This window comes from Myiozetetes cayanensis, unplaced genomic scaffold, assembly GCF_022539395.1.
Source record: "Myiozetetes cayanensis isolate MyiCay16 unplaced genomic scaffold, myiCay2020 scf24, whole genome shotgun sequence".
Lineage (NCBI taxonomy): Eukaryota > Metazoa > Chordata > Aves > Passeriformes > Tyrannidae > Myiozetetes > Myiozetetes cayanensis.
Window position 1 is genome coordinate 8,710,389 of NW_026087456.1, and position 22,590 is coordinate 8,732,978.

At 41.5% G+C, this 22,590-nt stretch overlaps 1 protein-coding gene across 2 annotated transcripts in view; it reads right to left on the reverse strand.

The window, feature by feature from the left end:
• The window catches only part of ANK2 (ankyrin 2), a 260,645-nt gene that overhangs the window by 211,012 nt on the left and 27,043 nt on the right, over positions 1 to 22,590 (reverse strand). The window contains exon 2 of one of the 2 annotated variants that reach the window (XM_050320646.1): positions 6,263 to 6,321. The exons of the other annotated variant lie outside the window; for it this stretch is intronic. Coding sequence (XP_050176603.1) covers positions 6,263 to 6,283 — 21 coding nt within the window. The 5' untranslated portion in view covers positions 6,284 to 6,321. The remainder of the gene's footprint in view (positions 1 to 6,262; positions 6,322 to 22,590) is intronic. 2 annotated transcript variants of the gene reach the window in all.

A 22,590-nucleotide genomic window follows, 5' to 3' on the forward strand; every position in this document is an offset into this window, starting at 1 on the left:
ATTCAGGAGACAAATTGCTGTGACGTTACAGCCTGAGCAAAACAAGGGCAGAGGATGAGGCAGCCCAACTTCTACCAGTTTCTTCAGGGAAAAGGCTCCAAGGACAGAAAGGGAATCAAAATTACTTCCCCTCTACCTTTGGGTTCCCACCTCTGCACCAGAGATGAGACAGTCATGGGTGGCTGTAAAAACTACAGAGCAGGTTTGCAGTCACTTTAAAACACATGCAATACATACCAGCCCTTTCCCTCCCTCCCTCCCAGAGAAATCTGGAGAAAGGGTTTTATGTGGGAGCACAGATCGCTTATCTGACAGTTCCTTAAGAGCTCTGTGTTCCTAACCCAAGGTATACGTCAGGGGCAATATGAAAAATTGGGGGATCATTATAATTTTTTTAAGTATTTATTTCATGCCATTGTAAAACAGCCTCAGGAAGAAAATGGTTTATAAAAACAGATGTATTACCTACACACCACTGATACTTTAGGAAGGGAAAAAAAAAAATCCAAGCCTATCCATTACAGCAACAAGAGTGATGAGACTGACCTGGTTTGCCCTCAAGCATGTCAATGGAAAACTTTCTACCATTAACACTCAGAGCCAACACAAACCACACTTGCAATGCATTTCCCACTGACTCCTGGAATTGAGCCAACAAAACAATAACCTTCAGAGAGAGGAGAACACGCAGGAAACACTCAGAAGGACAAAAGATTAGATGCACATTTTTAAGAGTGACATTTCTGCAGCATCCATACACACTCAGAGGTAGGCACAGGCTCACTTGACACACCCCAGCCTTCAGGGATGTTTTAAAGCCTGGCAAGGATGGCTACCTTGGCCCATCTTCAACCTCTACCTGTGCCAGAAGTAGCACTGGAATAGGGACGGAGAAGAGCAAAAGCAACAATATTTCACATTTACATCGTATCTGAGATTGTCTGAAACCTTAAAACAAGCAGAATATCTTTAAAAGCAGCTCTGCAGAGTGGCCAGACCTATGTTTTCATCTCTTCTGGCACAATCAAGGAACTGCAAAGGCTGCATTAGAATGAAGTGTTTTCTAAGCATATGTTTATAAACAGAAGATACTTGTCTGGCTGGTAACAAATACCCACCCTGTCACTGCAAAAACATAATGTCCTTTTCTCTGCCATGGGTAAAAGAAAATAAATCAGACTTTGACAGACAAGGGCAAGTTAGATTTTAAAAAGATGAAAAAAAAAAAAGGCAGTCAACCTGTTACTCTTTGCAACGTTTCACATCTCAGGTTTTATTTTTTTTGTGTGGAAAATGAGCTGTGGAAAAACTTAGGACCACATGAGACAGGATTTCTACTTTGGGCTCTTTTTCAAATTCAGCAAAGTCACTTAGGGAGACCTTAGCCTATTTGAAGCTGCTTCTTCCTTCTATTTTTATGCCGAGGGAAAAAGCAAAGGAAAAACTCCAAATCAGAAGAGACCAAGGCACAGAAGGGCCACACACAATCTGCTTCTTAAACCGTGACTGCTTCCAGCAAGAGATGCTTTCCACGCACATTTCCTTCCCAGCCACTAAACTGGAAGGTATTTTCAAGCCTGGCTACACAATCTCTTAAACCAGCTATTCCAGAGCCACAGCAATTCAGCCCTTGGCCACTGTATCCCGCTTCCCGCTCCTTCTGGTGGCAGTCTCGGCTCAGACTAGTGCTGGACACTCGAATTATCCCGTGTGCCTTGACGGCCCATTAGCCGCAGTTTCTGCCGGGGCAGAGTCGTCTTCAGCTGGATTTAGATCAGCTGCTAATTGCCCCGGCATCTGAAAGCATTCCATGTGAAAATCAATAGCAAACGTGAAATACTTTGAAAGTCTTCAGAGAGACTCTGGAATTTCTCCCATTTTGCACTCACAGATCTCAAGAAGATCAGAAGAAAATAACCGTGACTTCTCCACGCTCATTTTGGTTACCATAAAAATGCTTCTCCTTGCTTTTTGTAATACAGGGGAGATCATGATGGATTAAATTAATCATGAAGAAAATGAGCCTCTTACCTCCCTACAAAGAAATACACGGAGGCAAAAAGCAAACTCACTCACACACCATTCCATCCTTGCTTTGAAGGAACAGTCTGAAGTCAAAGGGTAATTTATTCATTATGCCCATTTAAACTTTCATGTGCCCTGAAGCTGCCAACAAAAACACCACTCCATGTGAAATGCTATCCTGCTTTTCTCAGATGTTCAGATCTGTTCCTCAGAAAGTCCAAACAGGCACAACCTAACGTTATTATATATTAGGATGGAATTTAAAGATATGCATATGTTTGTGCATACAGACATTTGGGGAACTGATCCCAAAAGATGCAGGTTAACTTCGACATAGAAGAAATTCTGGAGTGCTGCATCTGTTTTTTAAGGAGGAAAATATAATAAAGGTGCAGACAGAGATCCTTCTGTCAGTTCTTAACGTTGCTCACTGCCAAAATCTCAACTCAAACTCACATGTCCTCCACTTCCAGTGTGACACTGAAGTTATCTAAAGGAAAACACAATCACCTTTGCAAACCAAAGTTAGGATCCAATTCTGTGTTCTGCATTTGAGTAAAACAAATTTTTCACATTGCTTAGAGGTTTAGTTATCAGGACTAACCAATGAGTCAGTTATAAACTGATTAGGCATTGTGTAGCTCTTTCCTAACTCTTCCAAGTCAGGGAGGCATACATTAGAAAACTGAATCATTTTCTCCTTTTACTCCAATTCCAAAACTTGATTCCTCTCCACTGCTGTTAGTTGGCACCCTCTTAGTTCCACAGAAACTGAATATAAAAAGCATGGGGTTTTTTCCCCCAGAAATGATACCGTGTTCTTACAGTTATCAGTACTGACTACTGTTGTATTAATTTCTTTTTTTTTTTTTTGTATTCTTTGCATTCAACACAAGGTTTTCTTACTAAAATCAAATCACTCTTTAAAAGCCTGCTGGTATCAATATGAACAGTACACCCTCAAACTGCAGGATTTGCCAGATGTTTCAAAACCAAAAAGACACAGCCAACACACACAGATCTAATAAGACACAGCAAAGGTCTCCCCGTTAGGAGATCTGGCAGAGTTTGCCAGGCAGTTACTATTCACAGAGGTTTTTGGTTCTCCAATATTAAAAAGACACTGGGATGATCATTAAGACGCTCCAGGACAATTCTCTTGTGAAGTTGCATGTTGAAACCCCCCACCACCAGTTGCTTCAGTTTTCCAAAGAAAAATTACTGCTTCTCTCAGCATGTTATCAGGTGCTGCAGCAACTGCCCCAGTTCAGGATCACCAGTAAGAAAAAACGTGGCTCTTGAGAGCCGAGCCAGAGAGAAGAAAGGAAAGAAAGGATTGCTGCCTGTCCTGCTGCCCAGCGCCAGGGAAAGCATGTGCCAAAAATGCAGTAAGTGTCCTTCATCAAAAGCCTGAGGAATAAAAGACATGGCAGCGTTTCCCTGCGGCACAGCACGACACTGGGCACCTTGTTACCCACCCATGGCAAAGAAACACGTTTGGATCCGGGATATAAAACACAGATACACACCCAGAGGTTTGACTGCCAAGTCCTAAGAGTCTTGGGAAAAAAAGAGAACACCTACCTCTGGAGAAATCCGTGTGAACACAGCTCGTGTTTCAGCTGCTATCTCTGTGATCACACAGCCTAGAAACCGGTGCTTTTAAAAGGCAGGGCAAAATTCCCAGAGAACCTGAAATCCTGGAGGATTTTGACCCACTTTTGAGAATCCCCAAGTTCAGTACCTTGTTTAGCATTTACCTGAATGAACTGTGAGCATTACACTGAGATTGTAAAGTCCTGCAATTGAGAGCTCAAACTTGCACATGTGGCTCAGCAGACAAAAATCTAATGGAACAGGCAAAAAAGGGGGGGGGGGGCAAATCTACATTTCAAGAATCAATATTGTTCATAATGGGGATGATGCAGCTCATAGAGCAATGCCTGGCTTACTGAGATGAGCTCTGAAAGCTTTCAAAGGCATAATATATAATTAGATTATTATTATTATTCCCATAAAAATTAAAGGAATTTTGTATTCCTCAGCAGCAGAGTCTCTGCTGGCTTCTGACAGAAGGCACATCATTACAGCAAAGGAATAACAACCCACTGCTGATGATCATCAGGACAGACAGGACAGGACGTGTTTCCAAGAGAAAGCTTCTAGTTATGTTTCAGAGACCTGATAAGATGTCGAGTGTAATAAACTAAATTGCCTGAAACAAATCATTCTAATTTCATCTTTTTATACCATTATATCTGTTTCCCCACAGTGTACCCTAATGCAGCCCATGAGACACAAATCCATACAGGACCAACTTGTATTAATTTTACACTCAGCAAATACATGAGGCATTCAGCAAACATCGGCACTGAAATCTAATATTGTGGTTTGCTGCATAAAATTAGTGCACAAGTAATTACTGCTGATTTTATATCTCTGTATCAGTTCCAAATAACTGGGGGTCATTTGGTGCTCAGAGATCCACAACTGTACTCCACTGCAGGTTCCACCCTCCCTTCCCAAATGGAATGTTTTGCCACTCCTTCACAAACTGGGGGCTTTCTTAATGTTTAGCTCCTCAAATTGTAAAAAAAAAAAAAAAAAGAAAAAAAAACATTCAAAAGTAGGCACAAACGGGCAGCATTTTGTTTTATTGCTAGCCAAGTGCCTTGTCTTTTCAAAGGCTAAAATGATGTTGTAGCATTCTCTGGGAACTTAAAAGACTTTTTAGTTCCCACAAAGGCATTTATTCTGTGATAATAAGCACAACTTGTACACATTGATATGTTTGTGCTTCTCTTCACAAGGACCTCTGAGCCAGTAAAATTACAGCAAGTTTCAAGAGAGAAACAAATTGATTTGTTTTCTTGCTTGGCTGCAACACGTTTATACTACATCTTTCAAAATATTTCTTGCTTAAAACACAAATCAGAATAATTAAGGGCAACCCAAGTTTCAATTGGACAGACTTTTTTTTTCAAGACGAAATATTCCCAAACTCAATTCACTAAATCAGCTTCAGGTGAGGCTTCGTGTGCTGACATTTCTGTGTCAGTAAAATCCCAAGGGAGAGAAAGGAAAATCAGATAGAACAGCAGAAAAAAGTAGTCACATGCAACCAATACTGGAAAGTTTAAAAAAGGCAAAACCAGATTTTTTCAGCTGAAAATCTTGGCAGAGAATACTGAATTTTTGTGTCAAATATAGTTTGGGGTTTAATTCACAGTCTAGGGACAGACAGCAACTCATTAGGCTCCATAATCTTTTCAGAAGTAGAGACAAACCTCAGTTCTGCCTCACTGAGATCAGAAATGGAGTCTACCAACTGTATCCCACACACTTCCTAATCAAGAGGTCTGCCTTCCTCTTTCCACTCTCCTGTCAAAAATATTAAAGAAGTGTAACTTTCACTCTAATGGAAATAATTAGGAAACACCGACATTCTTGTAAAACAGAATTCTCTTTCTTTAACCAACCTTTCTGAAGATCCTTCCAAACAGCTTTGGGTTACCATCCCTGATTGGTGTTAGCTGCAATTGCTCTCTGTATCCATCGGTCTCCCACCAACCTCCACCCTCCTGGATGGATTCCACGAGATAACCCCATTTGACCACAAACATTCGGCAAAATTATAATCGATTATCAGTGACATAAAAGAAGAATCCTTCGGAGAACTCTTGCAGACAAGACACAGCAGGGTGTGCTCTGAAGCTGGGTGTGGGTGTCTCCAGCAGAAGGTGGGTAACTCTGTTCCCAGCATATTGGCAGACCCTGATTCCCAGTGCAGGATAAGCCCTGACATACCTCCATATCCATATCCATATCCATCCAGCTGGCACGGAAGGGGCTGTTTAGGGATCAGGTCCTGGTTTAGCTTGGAGTCCTGGAGTTACCCAGTGGTACCATCTCTGAGAAATCACTTTATTGCTCAGCACAGAAAACACACTTTGCAGGGATAACCAGCGGAATCAGCAATGCCTCACCTGACCTCAGGCAAAGCCTGGGGCACAAAGATTTCAAGCATGATACTTATACATTTCATTCATCATCATCAGATTAATTAGCATTATTATTACTACAAAACTACAAACACAGGCTGGCTGATTTTTACTCTTTTCAATCATTCAGTGAACAAAGGAAGATTTCGTTTCTTAAAAAAACAGGAAAATATTCATTAAAATTTGTACTCAAATTAATTATTCACACATTTCTTGTTGAATCTAAATGGAAATACCTTTTGCAACATGCTGGCCATTTAAGTGTCAATTCTTCATGTCCCCTTCAGTTACTTACCTAAAAAAAAAAAAAACCACCACATTAATTTTCACATTCTCAAATCAGTCATGAATACACACCTCGCTCTCCACTGCTCCCCAGCAAGCTATAAATTAGGTAAGACAATTAGGGTAATGGGGTTTAGTTGTTATATTTGGATGACACGCTCCCACTTTGCTTCAACTAAGGAGTCAGTAATTGAATTCAAGATTTTTTTTTCTTATTATTGCTTTAACCCTCCACAGTAAATGATTTCTACCTAAAAGCTACATGGTGCCCTCAGTAATTTTTTTTTTTTAAATGAATCTCAACTCTTATTTCTCCCACCCACCCATCATCTATTGCTCTTCTGTGACTGAATTGCATGGATTATTATTATTATTATTTTCTATACTCAAAATAATCTTTCAAGTTTACAGTACATCCTATAAAAGGCATGATTGCCTTAGATGGTCCTTCACAACCCAAAATACACCCTTACAAATATTCTGAAAGGAAATCATTTCACGTTGCCTCCATACCACCACCTTCGCCATGTGCCAGCTTTTCACTTATTTTCATATCCGGTAAAAGTTGAAAATTATAAGAAATGTGGGCTAACTCCCCAACAACTAAATAGCTTTCATAGTCAATAAAATACTCCTCTGAATTTGCTGAAACCATGACCCCTCCTTTCCAGCAGGAGGCTTGCCCAAGCTTTGTGACACATTTCAGCTGGCAGTATCCCTCCTTCCCATAACGGGCTGGCCCTGCCTGCACGCAACCCACTTTATTTTAGGCTCAGTTTGAAATCCCTGCCAAATTCAGACATCTCCTTGCACAAGTTCTGCTGCCTCCACCTCCTGTCAGCCTGTGATGCCTCTGAATGAACACTTTTTTTTTTATCTCCCCCTGGCAGAACTCATGTTACCATCCTTTTCAAATTTGGGTCCTCTAGTCCACGTTTAGGCTTTTGCAAGAGCAATGCCAGCTCCAACTCAGGCTTCTCCAGGGTATTAGCCCATTTCACAATATATCGTGCTTTAACTACAAGAGGTACTTAGCTGGATTTAACATATGCTACTGTATATTTTTGTCCTCAAAATGACAACTCACTGTATTATTGCCATCTGACTAGAGGTATCTGATGAAACACGGCAGTTTTTAGCTTTAGTTCATTTTCCCCCCTTGCCCTTTTAAGGGGAGGAATCATTGTCAAGGTTGATTGTGTTGATCACAGGCACTCTGATGGCTGGTTTCCCTACAGGATTTGTGATGATTCCCACATACCCATGGCACAATTCCGAGCGATAACAAAAACTTGACTTTTTTGCAGTGCCTGCGCTTTGCAGATTAACAAGTTGGGAGGGTCCCACACAAAAAGTACCTGTTGAACTTCAAGTGCTAGAGATAAAGCTTATTTCTAAGGAGAAACACCTTTGCCATTTGGCAAGTGTTGCACTGATTCATCTGCCCAGCGCTTATACCAGAAAATCCAAAATCAAGACAAAGTGGTCCTTGTTGTGCACTAAGAGAAACCAACAGGAAAGTGCATATTGCAGCTGTCCTTCACCCATTCCAGCTGGGATTCCACCCAAATGAGGTGTACATTTCTCCTTTATCAGTGAAAACAATGACCAGACAGATTCCAATTGCAGTGACTCCTGGGCAGATAACAAATCCCCTTCCATTAATCCCATGTAACAACCTTCATTCTGCACCTTCACAACCCAAGGCATCTCAGGCTGTACTGACTCAGGAACCATGAAGTAAAAGCTGTTAGAATTCCTTTGGCATCCCCACCAACTCCTTCAAGGAACACCTGCCAGCAGGTGTCATAACACCAACCTTTATCCATGCAACTCTAAGCCACACCTTCCTCCAATTTTAAAGGGGGACAAAGATGAAACACAAAGCAGTCTAACCCTTAGACACTGGGCTTCTCAGCAAACAGGATTAGTGCTAATGGATGACGCTGTCTCTTGTCTGCCTAACAAAAGAAATGATCTCCAAACTCTCTGACCAGAATTGTTATTAACCAGCAATTACAGACATAAATATAGCTATGAGACTGAAATCATATTTTTCCTCCTGCTGCAGAGGACTTGAAATGGAAATAATTCAGTCCAAATCCGTACACAGCCATCTGCTCTGTGAAACACTGACAAATCTTCCTTCTGGAATCCACATCCACCAAATTAGATTAAGAAGAAGCTGCACTGCCTTCAAAATATTCATTCCAAGAGTCAGCAGAGGCTGATAAAGCACTATTGCCTTACAGTGATCCCTGTTAAGTGCTTTGGCTCATCCTACATCCACCAAATAAGTGTGTTCTTTGATTTCCATGCCAGGTTCTTGCATCTGCTGAGAGCACCTTACACAAGAAGCCAACACTGTGGTTTGGTTTTTAAACTCACTCCAAAGAGCCACTAACCCAGAGCAAGCTGCAAACCAAAACAACAGCCCACAAAGAAGACAGAGTCATCTTCATTTATTTTGAGACTGAATGGATGGTCCTTAGTGGAATTCTCGTGTGGGGACTTTTCTTAGAGGCAGCAGAGTAGGGGTGCATTAGCTGTCAGAAGCTTTGCTTCGTGTTTCCAAACAAAACCATAGCCAGGGAGATTTAACTGAGCGAGGCTCAGGTTTTAGCCCATTTGTAGTGGTCCAAATCCATACCTGGTTACCATTTCTAACATAAAGAGTGAAATAATAAACCCTACAGAGTAGGTAAACATTGTACACAAATCTCAAAACAGGAAACATTGAACACAAATCTTCACATGCATCCTGGGGCCATTATACATTGCCTAAAATGTTACAAGTGAGGCATTATAAGAAATTCACCTGTTTTTCTCATTACACACTTTCAAACCGGCTGGCCCTGCATCCTCCTCTTTGAAGAGCTCTACAGCAGCTTCTTTTCTTCTGCAGCAAATGGTCTGGGCACCCTGGCAGGGCACCGAGTCACCGGGGTCAGGGGGAAGGGAACAAAGGCTGCCTTTGTGTGCATGCAGAGCTCGGTCACAGATGCAATACCGGCAGGGACAGCGCCAGCTGCACACTGTGCCCGATATTCAAAGCACCCATGGCACGGACTCCTTCACCGGGACACGAAGTTTCAAAGTCCAGAGCCCTCAACACTATTATCAGTTCAAAAAATCTTCCAAAAACTTGCTTTTGTGTCTAACTGGAGCTTTAACATTTCAGAGCCCAGTTCTGCAAACTCTTTGAAGTCACAGGTGCCATTTATAAGATCAGCGGTTCCATCAAAATACCAATTTATTCTCTCTTCCTCCTAAGCCTAAGGATCACCAAAAGTATTTTAATAGGTTTGAACAGTTCAAATCCACTGTGCACTTACAGATGTCTACCTCAGAGAGTGACTAAGTTCTGTACTAACAGCAAATTAACAGTCTTGCTCATTCCAGTTAAATCTTGAGGGTGGGGTGGCAACTCAATTTACTTTTTTGTATATATACACACTAACTCTATAAAGTTATAGTGAAGCATTTGGTTTCATTTGCTGTCATTACATCAGTCATTTTAAATGCAATAAAGTGCAAGAGATTAATATCTGGATCCAAGGTACCTCTGAAGTCAATCTGGGCTTTAGCAGCAAGGAAATCTATTTAATCCCTCAGGAAAAGGGAGATGGGTAATAAGCAACGGAATTTAAGCCAGAGGAGGATCTCCACAAAGCAGGGGGGCAGTAAAAACGTGTCGTACTGAAAAACTGCATTTGCATTCCTGCCCTGCTGAAGTCCTGATCCAAAGTGCCAACTTCCATCCCTGAGAGGGAAGCAGCAGCTGGCACCAGGCCAACTGCAGCACCCCAGCTGTCAGGGCAGAACACAAATCCCACACTGAGAGGATTCACCAACAGGTAGTGCCACAGTGCTTATATGTTCCCTGCCTGTAATGCAGAGGGAAAAACTTGGCCCGTGATCCTGAACAAGGGAGAAAGGAGAAATAGGGAACAATCCATTGATCTGACATTCCTCAACTCTCTGAGTAGGGTTAGAGACTACGCTCATTAATGGTCAGTAATTAGATAACTGCCTCCTGTAAATATACACCACTGCTTCCACTGAGAGCACAGAGATTAATGCTCAGAGCGCTGGAAGCAGCTCCTAGCAGGAATGGCTGCTAATTCACTTCCTAATTACTGATAAAGTGCTTTACAGCATTAATGTATTTTGACACATTTTCTGAGACACCTCACAGCTTCCTTTGCTACCTGACCCTAAAAGATCTTCCTGCCTCTCTCAGGACAGGTGTCCTTGGGTGACCACAAGTGACTCCTGAGCCCCAGGGTGACAGCACGGCTTGCCGTGACATTCCCTGGGTGCCAGTAGATGGTTTGGGAAACCAAGCTGAAGGACCCAGCTCGAGAGATGAAATTATCTCAGCAGTCATTTCTCTTTGGCTTCCTTCCTATTTTTTATGCGACGTGTTCAAGAGGCTTTAGCTAGCGGTCTTTTATTTAATTAAAATGAGGATGCTGACTTAATTTTTTTAAAAGGAAGCATATTGAACATGTAGCTGGGGGAAAAAAAAAATCATCTTCCTTACTGAGTCTTGCTATACTTGCAAGTTACTGCCTGCACTGTGCTGAGGGATTTTGGGAGAGCAGAGAGAGAGGGCACCTCAATGAAGCAAAGGCAGAAATGGCAGAAATAACTATTTTATTTCAGTTACGTGATTCTGGTAGCCCTAACAATTCCTGAACGGCTGTAACATAAAATGAACCGAAAGGAAGCTTACAAAGCTGAGAAGAGAGGAATGCCACTTGTTAGGATGTGTCCTTACTATATTAAGGACCAAAGAGGACTTTTAGTGCCCTTTAGCTGACAGGTCAAAGTGTTTCCATCTCCCTCACCAGTTACTGAGCCATTAGCACATTATAAAAATATATCCACGAGGGTGGCTCCACACACACTTGGAGGACTAAGCCACTTATGACCTTCAGGTCAACATTTCCCTGCTCAGTACGAAAAGCCTAATGCAGGAAAGCTCCCTTAGGGTCTGAAGGGGTGCAAAGGACAAGAGCCATAGGGCAGAAGCACAGATCACGATCATTATTGGCTTGGCCTTCCACAAAAAGCAGGGATCATTCCCCATCAGCCAGCCTGTCCCACTCCAAGGTGTAGCCCTGCTGCCTCCCTGCCCTGGCTCTGGCGCAGCTCCGCTCACCGAGCCCTGCCAGCGTCATGAGGTCACCCCACGCTGCCAGCAGCACTTACTGCATTAGCCCGCACACTGCGCCCCTGGGGCAGGGCTGGCTGCCGGCCAGCCAGCCTGGAGAAGGGAGCAGAGGGAAGGCTGCCTGGAAACGGCCAGGCAGACGTGCCCGGAGCGGTTATAGCACGGCAATCCACACGGATCCTGTGCCGGCCAAAGCCAGAGAGTGACGGCCAGAATTCAAGGACGGTGTTCGACCCTCTCTGCGCCGGCCAGACATGAAATCCCTGAACCAGGAACACACAGGGAAGGATGTTCTGTTGGACTCGGTTTTAAAACACAAACTTCTACTAGAGGATGGACTTCACTCAGGTTCAACTAAAAAGGGATTGAATGAATAAGCTCCGAGAAGGACAGTCCCAAAATGAAATGCCAGCATGCTCCGTACCAGGTGTGGGACTTCCTGCCAAATGGTAAGATGCCCATCTGCTTTGAGATTAAGCATAAATTTGGCATTGCTTTGAGACTGACCTATAATATTCAAGAGCTCAAAACCAGCTCCAGTTCAAAAGCCACCTATTCTTAGCCATTTAAGAAAAACAAAAAGCTAGTATTGGCTCCTTTTTCACCTCCTCAAAGAAAACAAGGAACAGAGTGAAGAACACACATACAGAAAAGTGAAACTCAGAAATACCCCGTGTCCTGTAATAAACTTTTGTACTTCTCTCTTCAGCAGGGCTGGGGGAGTGGTAGAATAAAAACTCAGCCTGAAAAGATTTGGTCCAGAGTTCTGGAACGGTAAGAAATACTCCCAGAGACCTTCGATTTGCCAAAAGTACCACTAACTACCCCAGCAAAAGTGTGAGAAAACATGTGACCAAGCATTAGTTACACTGGAGAAAGAAATATTTTGCATTTGCCAGAAAAAATATAACTGTTTAGATAAGTCTACTATCTTAAGAACACGTGTGTGCTCTTGCACAAGAGACACAATAGCCAGGACCGTGGCACACACCCAGGTATCATTTTCAACTCCAGTTCACTCTCATATCTTCATTTCTGAGGCAGAGCCACCACTGCAGCCAAAGAGCTTTCTCCAAAGCTCCTCGAAGGAGCTTTTCTTTCAAAGATTTTAAACAATTTGTTTTACAACAAATTAAGTCAAAAGCTAAATTTGCAAGCAAACCAAATGAAGATTTCAAAACCTCCTATCTTGAAAACGATACAGTATCATGTAATTACTCAATTTCTGGGCTTTCTTGAGAGCAAAAGAGACTATTTTTCCACATTACCAATTGCTGACAGATGTTCTCCCCTCTGTTGTTAAACAAGTCTCGATAAAAATACACTGGTGTCTTAACAGAACTGGCTGTACCCTGAGTGGGTTTCCCATTTGATCTGCTGTGCAGCTCAGAGGCTTTTTTGTCTGCTTGTTGCAGCACGACGTGCGTTCGGTCCCACAACAGTGACAGCTGACAACTGTTTTTCCTGTTCGCAAAAGCTTTACCATTCAACTTGAACCAAAAGCATTTGTCGTGTTGCGTGGCACTGAAGTAGATTTAATCAGATGAGGCCACTGGCGTTGTCTGTGCCAGGCTCAAAGAATCCGGGAGAACAAAAGCTGGATTTATCTCTCAGGGAGTCTGGGCAGGGCGCAGCAGTGTATCTTTGTGAAGGCACAAGGGGGAATCTCGAGAGGAGAGGAAAAGGAAGGCAGGGCAATATTTTCAGTGCAGTTAAGCCAGAAGGCAACTGTTCTGAAGTGACCAGAGGGATGTTCCTCCCAGGCAACAGCACTGTTGTCAGTCTTGATACAACATAAAGTGAACCTTCATGTCTCTCTTTCAAATGTTACCAAGACAGAGGAGGATACTTCTGTGCTCTACTGATACATATAGTTAGTTCCAGAATAATAAGCATCACCTGATACCTGGTCACAGACAGCAATCAACCTGCAAAAAACTTACTGGAATGGATGAGAGTCCCCAAACTGCAGCGACAATTCTCCAAAATATTCTATTGAGACTTAAAATTCCTTACGAGCCAAAACAAAACATGTTGTGCCTCTTCTAGTTAATGTCAGAGACCAGCACTAAAAAATCCCAACAGACAACAAACCAACACAGCACTGAAAGAAAGGAAGTCTTCCTCATTTCACATGGCCACCAAGATGGTATTTCATAGCCTTTGTATCCTTTTGGATGATTGAGTCTTTTTGGAAGATTTACATAGGTAACTTCGGCCATATAAATAATGAAGCCATATATGGTAAAATCAAGTTGGAGACTTGCAGCATTTCAAGCCTCCAACAGTGAGTGAAAGAAGAGCAGCTCCACCTAAGGAGCTTTGCTGATTTACATCAGCCTAATATGGTCTCATATGAAGTCGTGCCTTATGAAAAGGATGACTTAAGAAGTCATATTGTGGTTCTGATCTCTTATAAACTGGGAGAAAGGACTAGAAACACAACTCTTCTTAAAAATTATATTATGAGATGCAATTTCAAAAGCAAAGCACCCAAACCCAAGAATAATACAATGTGAAGATTCAGAGCTTTACATCAGCATCAGAGAGAGACCAGGAAACCAAATGCTCTCAGTTACCACCAGTGGACACTGACAAAGTTGGTTTGATATTCTCTGGCGTTATTTTCAAGTGACCATTTAAATCTCCCCAAGGGCTGGTTAACGGGCTGCCAAAGGTCAGGGAAAGAGGTGCCTGGATTTGGTGTGGGATGTGCTGCTATAGCCAGTTCTCTGGCATGACACAGCCTGGCTTTTGGCATTACTATACTGAAAGCTGCCTACAGCACTTTAATGAATTGGAGTTCAGCCCTGCATGAAGTGTTTCAACATTCACTCCAACTGTGCTGAAGGAACTGCCCATTTGTGGGTTTTTTTCCCCTCTAATTAGAGAGCCCCTGGGACTCAGCCCAGCCCTTGGAGAGCTGCAGTGTGCCCACAAGTTCTGCTCAAGCAGGAGAGGTGTGGGATATTCCGATCCACTGGGAAGACAACCTTCACCTTCCTCCAGTGAGGCTGTAAGCAGGACAGTACTTACAAATGTTAGGTAAGATTTACAATCTACAGGCACCAATATCCATCTAGAATTAACCTAGCCCTTAATCCAGTAGCTACAACAGCAACAGGAGCCGGTGAATGTGCAGTTGTTCGACTTCACCAATTTCTGCAGATACCTGCCTTGCCTGGCACATGTTTCATAGGACACATCTCCAAGTGCACCAAGGCAAAACACAGCACCCAAAGCAACTCCTGCAAAGTGACTCGCAGAAAATATGCACCTAAAAATCAGGTATAAGGCCTCATCCAACATTCAGGTGTCTGGAATCTCTCTGCACAGCAGACTGTGCAGCTCCAGAACCCAGACTCACCATATTTCATATTTATAATGCAACAGGCTCAGCAACTCTTTCATGTTTATTCCTGATTTCAAACTGGAGAAACTGATTTTTAAGAGATCAGAACTGCTGCGAAAATGCCTTGCCATTTAAGGTATCCTGAAGGGCCAGAAAGCCACCTAAAAGCTGCTACTTTTTACTTCTTTTTTTTTTTTTAATAACCTTCAAAAAGGTGGCAATCGGATGTCAGCATTCTCAGGTGACACCACAACCTTGCTCTGCTTTATCTGCATCCCAGGAAAACACCTGCCGTGCTCCAGGCTGTGCAGTGCCACGTGTGTCTCTGATGTAGCTGCACGGCAGGGGAGGCAGAGCAGCAGCACAGCCCTGAGGGGCTGATCCTCCTGCCACCAAACTCCTGTCTGCAGTATTTCCTGCTGAAGCAGGTGGAACCTCTCACCACTGTTCAGCAAACATTCTCCTGTCAACAGAGGCATATTCCCCTCCTGCACCGCTGTTTCTGTTCTCACTAAGCAGCATTCCACAATAAATAGTAGAGTGTACAAACCATGATATTTATTTAGGATACTCAGCAACCTATGATAATTGTAATATTAATTTATTTCAGTGCCTTCAGATTGAAAAACCATCTGATTTCCCATTTATTTTTAGGTTTGCACTAATAACAAAAATACATATTATAACAAAGACTAAAACATAGTTGGTTTGCACTGATGTTCTGTAAGTTAAAATGTTATGCTTTATCCAAATATTAAGACTAATAAGTGGTCAATAAAATTAGCACTGAAAGCTGGATTTCTTCCAGATGTTATCAGTAAATTGGCATCAGTGCCCAAAAATGCACTAGGCTCACCTGGCACGAGCCAGGCGTGCACACCTACAGACTCCCTCGTGTCAAGTGTTTCATTTTCCACTCCCCCCCGCCAAAAACACACCATTTACTTCACATTTTCAAAATCTTTATAGCCCTGCAGAATAAATCTAAATGAATCTCCTCTTAAACCAACATTAACACTGCAGACAAAAATACAACTGAGAAAACATAATTTCAGAGCAGCTTTAAAACTAAGAGAAGGGAGAATATTCCTCCATAACTCATTCCCCATTTCCCCAATATTTACTCTTGAGTTCTCTTTACATATTTTTTTTCAACACTGTGAAAACAACTGGGACTTTCAAGTACAGCTGCTTTCTGCAGTGTTTCAGAAATTTGGTTTCTGATCTGAATTGTCATGGAAACCTGCCCAAATAATCAAATCTCATCTTTAAACAATCAAAATAAAAATCAGGAATGACTCTCTGCCTGTCTTATCAGGCACATCTCTCTCTCTAAAATCCTTTACTGTTTTCCTGAACACGGTATTAATTTTCATTTAACAGAAACGTCATTTCTCTTTGTTTACTCACTCCAATACCCAGGAAGGAAGGAACAGCATGTGGGAGATTCATTCAAAAAGTCCTCAGCGCTGCCCTGTTTCTGATCCCAAAAACCTGACTGATTCCAGCAAGCCATAACAGCACATGGAGTACTTTGGAATAATCTTACCCAGCTCATGCAAAGGCCACTTGTATTTGTGTGTCCTCAGAAACACAAGCTACCCAAAGGTAAGGTGTTGATTCCAAAGCAGAGTGCTGACAGAATGACCAAAAAAAGAGTTTCCATTCCATCCAAGGACACAAGTAATGCTAGGTCTTCCACATCTTAACTAACACCCTAATTCCAGGTTACAGAAATCAAGGGGTAAATTAGAAGTCACCATGTTTTTCTGCTTTTTTCACCTAATGGAACCACAAACCTGATTTGAATTCCACAGTTATTAGTACAACTCTTCTGTTCACTATAATAATTTAGTCCTTACCACTTTTGCATGGATTTTACTCTTTAAAATGCATGAAAATTTCACGTTACCTTTAAACTTCCATTGACGTTTCAGATTAATATTTCATGCTGATTTTAAAGCAGACATTACTTTTTCATAACGTTTCTGTTGCTAACACAAAATGGCAATTCTAACACTCTCAGGTGTGCTCTCAGTACAACGAAAAGGAATTTATCTTGTACAAAGCAGACTACAAACACTGGCTACTGCAGAGACGTTAGACAGCAAGGATGAGTTTTTTCAAAGCTACTTAAGTGATTGCAGAGCCCACAAAGCTCCCACTTAAATTAACAGCAACTGCATGTCTGAATCTTTTGGGCAACTTTGCATTCTTCATTGGGCTATAAAAGATTTTCCCAGTTAAGAGTAGTAAGTTGAGAGAAATAAATTCCTTTCATGTTGTCCATGATGGACAACAGAATATGTTATCATTCTCATAGCAGAAGTATTTTAAGATGCTAAAATTGAGCAAAGTTCTACAAACACATGAGAGGGTTAAAATTTAAAACAAACTGCCTCATTTCTCCACAAGCTCTAACACTTAACCACTTGTTTTTCCTTTCTACTTACTGTTTTCCAAGGGTTTTTTTGTAATAAAGGTCTTTTGAAGCTCCTAGAGGTGCAAAAGAGTAACAGCAATGTGGTGGTTCACCCTGATTTAAGGAAGCTGGGTCCATCAGCAGCTGAGACTCTAAGGGCAAGGCAGGTGCAAGTTCTTTCCCTGATAGTAAAACAATTAGTGCAGCCAGTGTTGGTTGTTTACACACAAACAGCCCCGTATATTGAAAAACATTCACCTGTTCAAATATTTAATTTACAACAGTCTTGCCTATTGCCACAGCTGGTTCTAAATATTTATATTTTTCAGCAGCCAGGTGGGTGGAGAGCCAATCAGAGAACAGACACTTCAAAAAAATCAAGTTACATTTAAAAAAAAAAAAACAAAGCCTGGTAAAAAAAACCCAGCTGTAACAGCAGCTTAGCACACTTAGAAACTAAACTGTTAAACTGGTAATTTTCAAAATGCCTTGCAAATATATTGCCCCTTCACCAAACTTTGTGAGTCAGTAGCAAAAGCTTTGCACGAGCTTGTGGATATTCCAGACCTCAGTGGCTCCTCTGCTAACTCTCACTACACTGAGGAAATGTGGCATCAGGAACTGAAATCTTCGGCTAATGCAGGATCATCAAGTGGTTCAAAAAGCAAATGGCGAGCGCAGGGCTGGAAGTAAGCACAGAAAACAGTGATTTTTTTGAAAGATGAAAAGTGTGGTTAAAATAAAAAAAAAGCACTTGAATATGCTGTGCTACACTCATCATGACCAATACACCCATTAGAATTAAATTAACGTGGACAGAAAATATCAGGATATACATAAACAACAGACTGTGCTGTGAAATCCTAAGAAATGACTGTCCAATGCTATGTTACCAATACACGGTAACAAAACATGTTACCATGTTTTGCTTGTTGGTTTTAGAACTAAAATCAACTAGAGAAAACAAACAAAAAAAAATTAAAATTTTACATTCACATTCTATTTAGTACTGCTTGTGTTGGATATTAATTACATCTATGTTCAAATCCAGACAGCAATTTAATCTGAATACTAGCTTCAACTTTACAGAAGTAATTCTAATTTCAGTAGAAATAATTTTTAATCATTTTCAATTAGATCTTTGCTCTAATTGTATTCTCTGCCAAAGTGACCACAATCTTAGGATCAAAACCACATTTTCAATAGTTATGCCCTAAATGGTTTGCAGCACATCCATATGTCAGTGTACACTGCAGAGGTCAGATATTTCAGGATAACTTCAGATTCTGCATGTCCTTCTCACCCATGGAAGGGGATTTCATGACAGAAAGCCTGCCCTGTGTGCAGAAGCCATCCCAACACCCCCATCAAACGTTTGCTCAGAGCAGGCAGGTGGCAATGATTAGAATGAAGATAAGCTGAGGTGACAAAGAAAGGAGAGCACATCAATTACTGCTTGTCACTCGGACCATGAGGACATCTGGGAAGATGGACTGACACCACTGTATCACCCCATAGGATATTCATCTTTTCTCCCCCTCATTTCCTCACAACGGAAGGTTGCCGCAATAACGTCGCTTTTTTAATACAAGTGAATTTTTGATAAATATTCAGTAACTGTGTGCCCAGTGCAAATTAATGTTCAGCTGCAGATTGCACACTGTACATCCAGTACTGCTGGGATTTCCAAAAAGGAGGTCACAGGAGAGCAGTAGGCACCAACACCTCTGTGTAAGAGAGGGGTGATTGCAGATCCACTGATAAGATCTGCTTTAGCAACAAAAACATGAACTGGGTACACAGAGTCCAGTTAGCAGGCTTTACAAGCAGGAGATAAGGAAACAAAGGGCAAGAAGAGAATAAAGAATATAATATATAACAAAAAATACGTAATAAATATGTATAATGAAGAGAGTATTTTTGCACCTTGCAGCTCCACATATATACACAAATTATTTTACCTAAAAACTGTATATACAGTTTTATATCAATGTACAAATATTTTGTTAATAGGGTTTGTGTAATTTATGCATTGATATAAATATTTTATATGTATATATTACAAAATATTTCTCCATCTTGATAAGTAAGTAGAAACACTGTAGTTGAACTCCTCAAGAGGTAACAGCAAATTAGCCCTCAAGCAGCTGCCTCTGCCATCAAGCCTAGGGTAGTGCTGAGTTATCCCAAATTTTGAAACCTTTAAAGTCCTCCCAAGAACACGTTTGTCATCACTCCTCTCTCTGCTTACCACCTACAAGCAGTGAAAGAACTCAAGTTGCCCATGATCCAACTGGTTTACAGGTGTATAATTCCTGAAGTCGGTTTTACTTCGATAAAGTTTTATAATCAAACTGTCCAAACATGGTTTTCCCTTTACAGAAAAAAACAAAACAAAACAAAACAAAATGAAAGCCTGGCTTTAGCCAGCCAGGAAAACTGTCAAACTACATGAGAAAAAAAGAAGGAAAAAGTTTTTACAGCCACTCTTCCTTTTGCTGAGGCTGCAGCAACTACGAGTCGAGGTACAGGACAGCAGGATGAGATGTTCTCAGCCACAGGATCACCAACAGGGGATTGACCAGATACTAAAACCCTTTAGGCAGCAACTCTGCACAAATGTAATCAAGTTTTGCTTCCATAAAATAAATGGAGGTCAAGAGATTCACAGCTGAGAGATTTTTCCTCGCCTTTCATCCCGGACTTCAAAAACTTCCTTTTAAATCCAGACAGCCATTGGAAACGGCTGTTTTCCAAGATGCATTTAGTTTTAAATCTTCTGACCATCATTAGAGCAAAAAAGCTGCTGCAGTCATTAATGGGATGCGCTGGAAGCTTCACCACCCATTTCATACTTCTTCCTCTTCCTTCAGATGGAAGGGTCTTGAGTACGTCACCTCTTTGCTGTTTTATCCTCCAGTAAAACTTTTATAGCCCATACAATAGCCTGTGTTAATTGGCAATGCAGAAACACTCCACAAAAAGTAGATTAGGTGTGTGAAATCCAATATATGCTAAAGCTTTTTATTTGCCACTCCATGACTCTTCCCTTGGAACGACCAAAGGAGGCAAGGAACAAGAGGGAAACGCTGAAAGCCATTCCTGCCTTGCACGTGCCTCACTGCTGGACACCCCTCAGGCCCCCATGCTGGGCTGAGAGCAGGGGCTTGGGGCTAATTTAGGAGAGCATCACTCATTATACTCTCCCTCACACTACAGAGCTGCGTAGGAATCAGGATGGTTTCATATCCCTTGGGATATGAAATCGGAGCCATCTCCCGCAGCAGCATACACTGGAACAGGAATTCCAGAACCTGCAGCTCTGCATTATTAGTGAGTCATTTCAAAGACTAGAAATAGAAACCTTTTACTTTTAAGTGCTTGTACACCATTACCCAGTATTATTATGGAACACCGACAGCTGAACACTGCTCATCTCCCAGGAAAAAAAAAAGTACCTATTTTTCAAAATTAAACCAATGATTTCTTTCATAGTACATAATAATTTTGTTCCATCAGTGCGTGCAAGGACGCCCATGGAAGCTGCAGTGGGGGCTGCAGAGTTTCCCCCCAGACGGGAGGGCGGGCGGCAGCAGCTGGACCGTTCTGCCTCTGTGATCACCAGAGCCACCGAGTAAATCACAGGAAGAAACGAGCTCAGCTGTTCTGCTGGTCACAGCACAGATGTGTAAATCACAGCTCTCTAAACGCAGGCAATTAAGATTTTAAGTCACTGTCACCGTTTAGAAAGGCTGAGAAATTAAGAGAGCCCATAATGCCATGTTTGCTTCAGCTCAAAGCACAACATTGATTGCTCTGCTTGCAAACCAGCCCTTGAATCAATTCATCTCTTTAAAAATTGATAAATACTCATTTCTAGGAGTCATCAATTTTCTGTTCAAGGAATAAATAGAAACAGGAGCTCTTATAAATAGGTGCTTTCTGTTTAACATCAAAACCATCCATAAAACTGCACTTTCTGTATAAGGCACAGTATACAAAAATCCTTGGCAGCTAATTTTGTAGTTTTCCTCCAGGTAGATTATAATGGTAAAACCATAACTGATTTAAGTCATCTGCATGTGTTAAAATCTCACCACTGCCCTACATCTTTACCCAGAAAAAACAAGAAGAAATAGCATTAGGTTTCCTCTCCAGAACTACAAGTAGCAGATGGGGAAATACCTAGTGGAGATGCTTTCCATGCAAGTAAAAAAATATGCTGCCATCCACGAGCTCAACAACTGGAACAGGACTGTGGGATTGCTACAACCTCAGACCTGTGCTGAGCCACAAAACAAGAATTCCAATAAAGCTCTGCTGCTGTTAACAGTGACTGGTGAATCAGTGCACTGCAGATTAAAATAAACCCAAGGGATTATCATCTTTACTTTTCTTAACACATGAAAAATGTCTTTAGATTGAAAATAGTCATCTTGATAACCAAGGTTTTCAAGACCCCTGAATTTTGTAGAAAATATCTAAAATTAACTGCCCTTTTATATATATATATATAATGAAATATGTTGTTTGTTTTGAAAAGTTCTCTCCCCCTTACTTTCCAAAATGAATTTTCAGAGTGAGCTAAGAGGTGGTGAGTCAAATTTTCTATTTTACTGATACATAAACGTGTGTGTGTGTGTATATATATATATATTTAACTATACATATAAACACATATTTTTAAATCTTACTTGCTGCTTCTCTCCAAACCTTATGGCAAAGTTGGGGAAAATACTGTAAAGTGAAAGCCTTTGTCAGGAAAAAAAAAAAAAAAGGAAAGTGGAAAAGGATGAAGGCATTCCAAAACAAGTTGAAATGAAGTTTTAGAAAGAACCTGAAAAGCATTTTCAGGCCAGTAGTCTAGTAAGAAAAAACTTCCTGAACCTAAAATGAACCAAATGATATAAGTGTCTTTGGAATTTAACTGATGAGCCCAGATGAAGGTCAAGGAAACAGCACAGGAAAGCACTCAAGTGACAAGTGTCAGTCTCCAGTTTCACTGCAGAGGTTGAAGATGGGATGGAGATGAGATGCTGGGGGGGTGGAATGGCAGAAGGATGTCTCTGGAGGTGGAACAGGTGGCCCTGCTGAAAGGCTAAGATGGCATAACTAGCCAAGGAAAAACATGGAATGCCAAATGCACATTACTGATACTCTCTCAGATAGAGCCAATCAAAAAGTAAACTAACTCTGGGTGATGGTGACAGCAGACTCGACACAGTTCATGCCTGTCAGGAAAGCAAGAAACCAAAGAGCCAGCACAGCTGAGGATGGGGGGGAGCCCCAGCACTCCATAGACAGAACCACATCCATCCCCATCTCC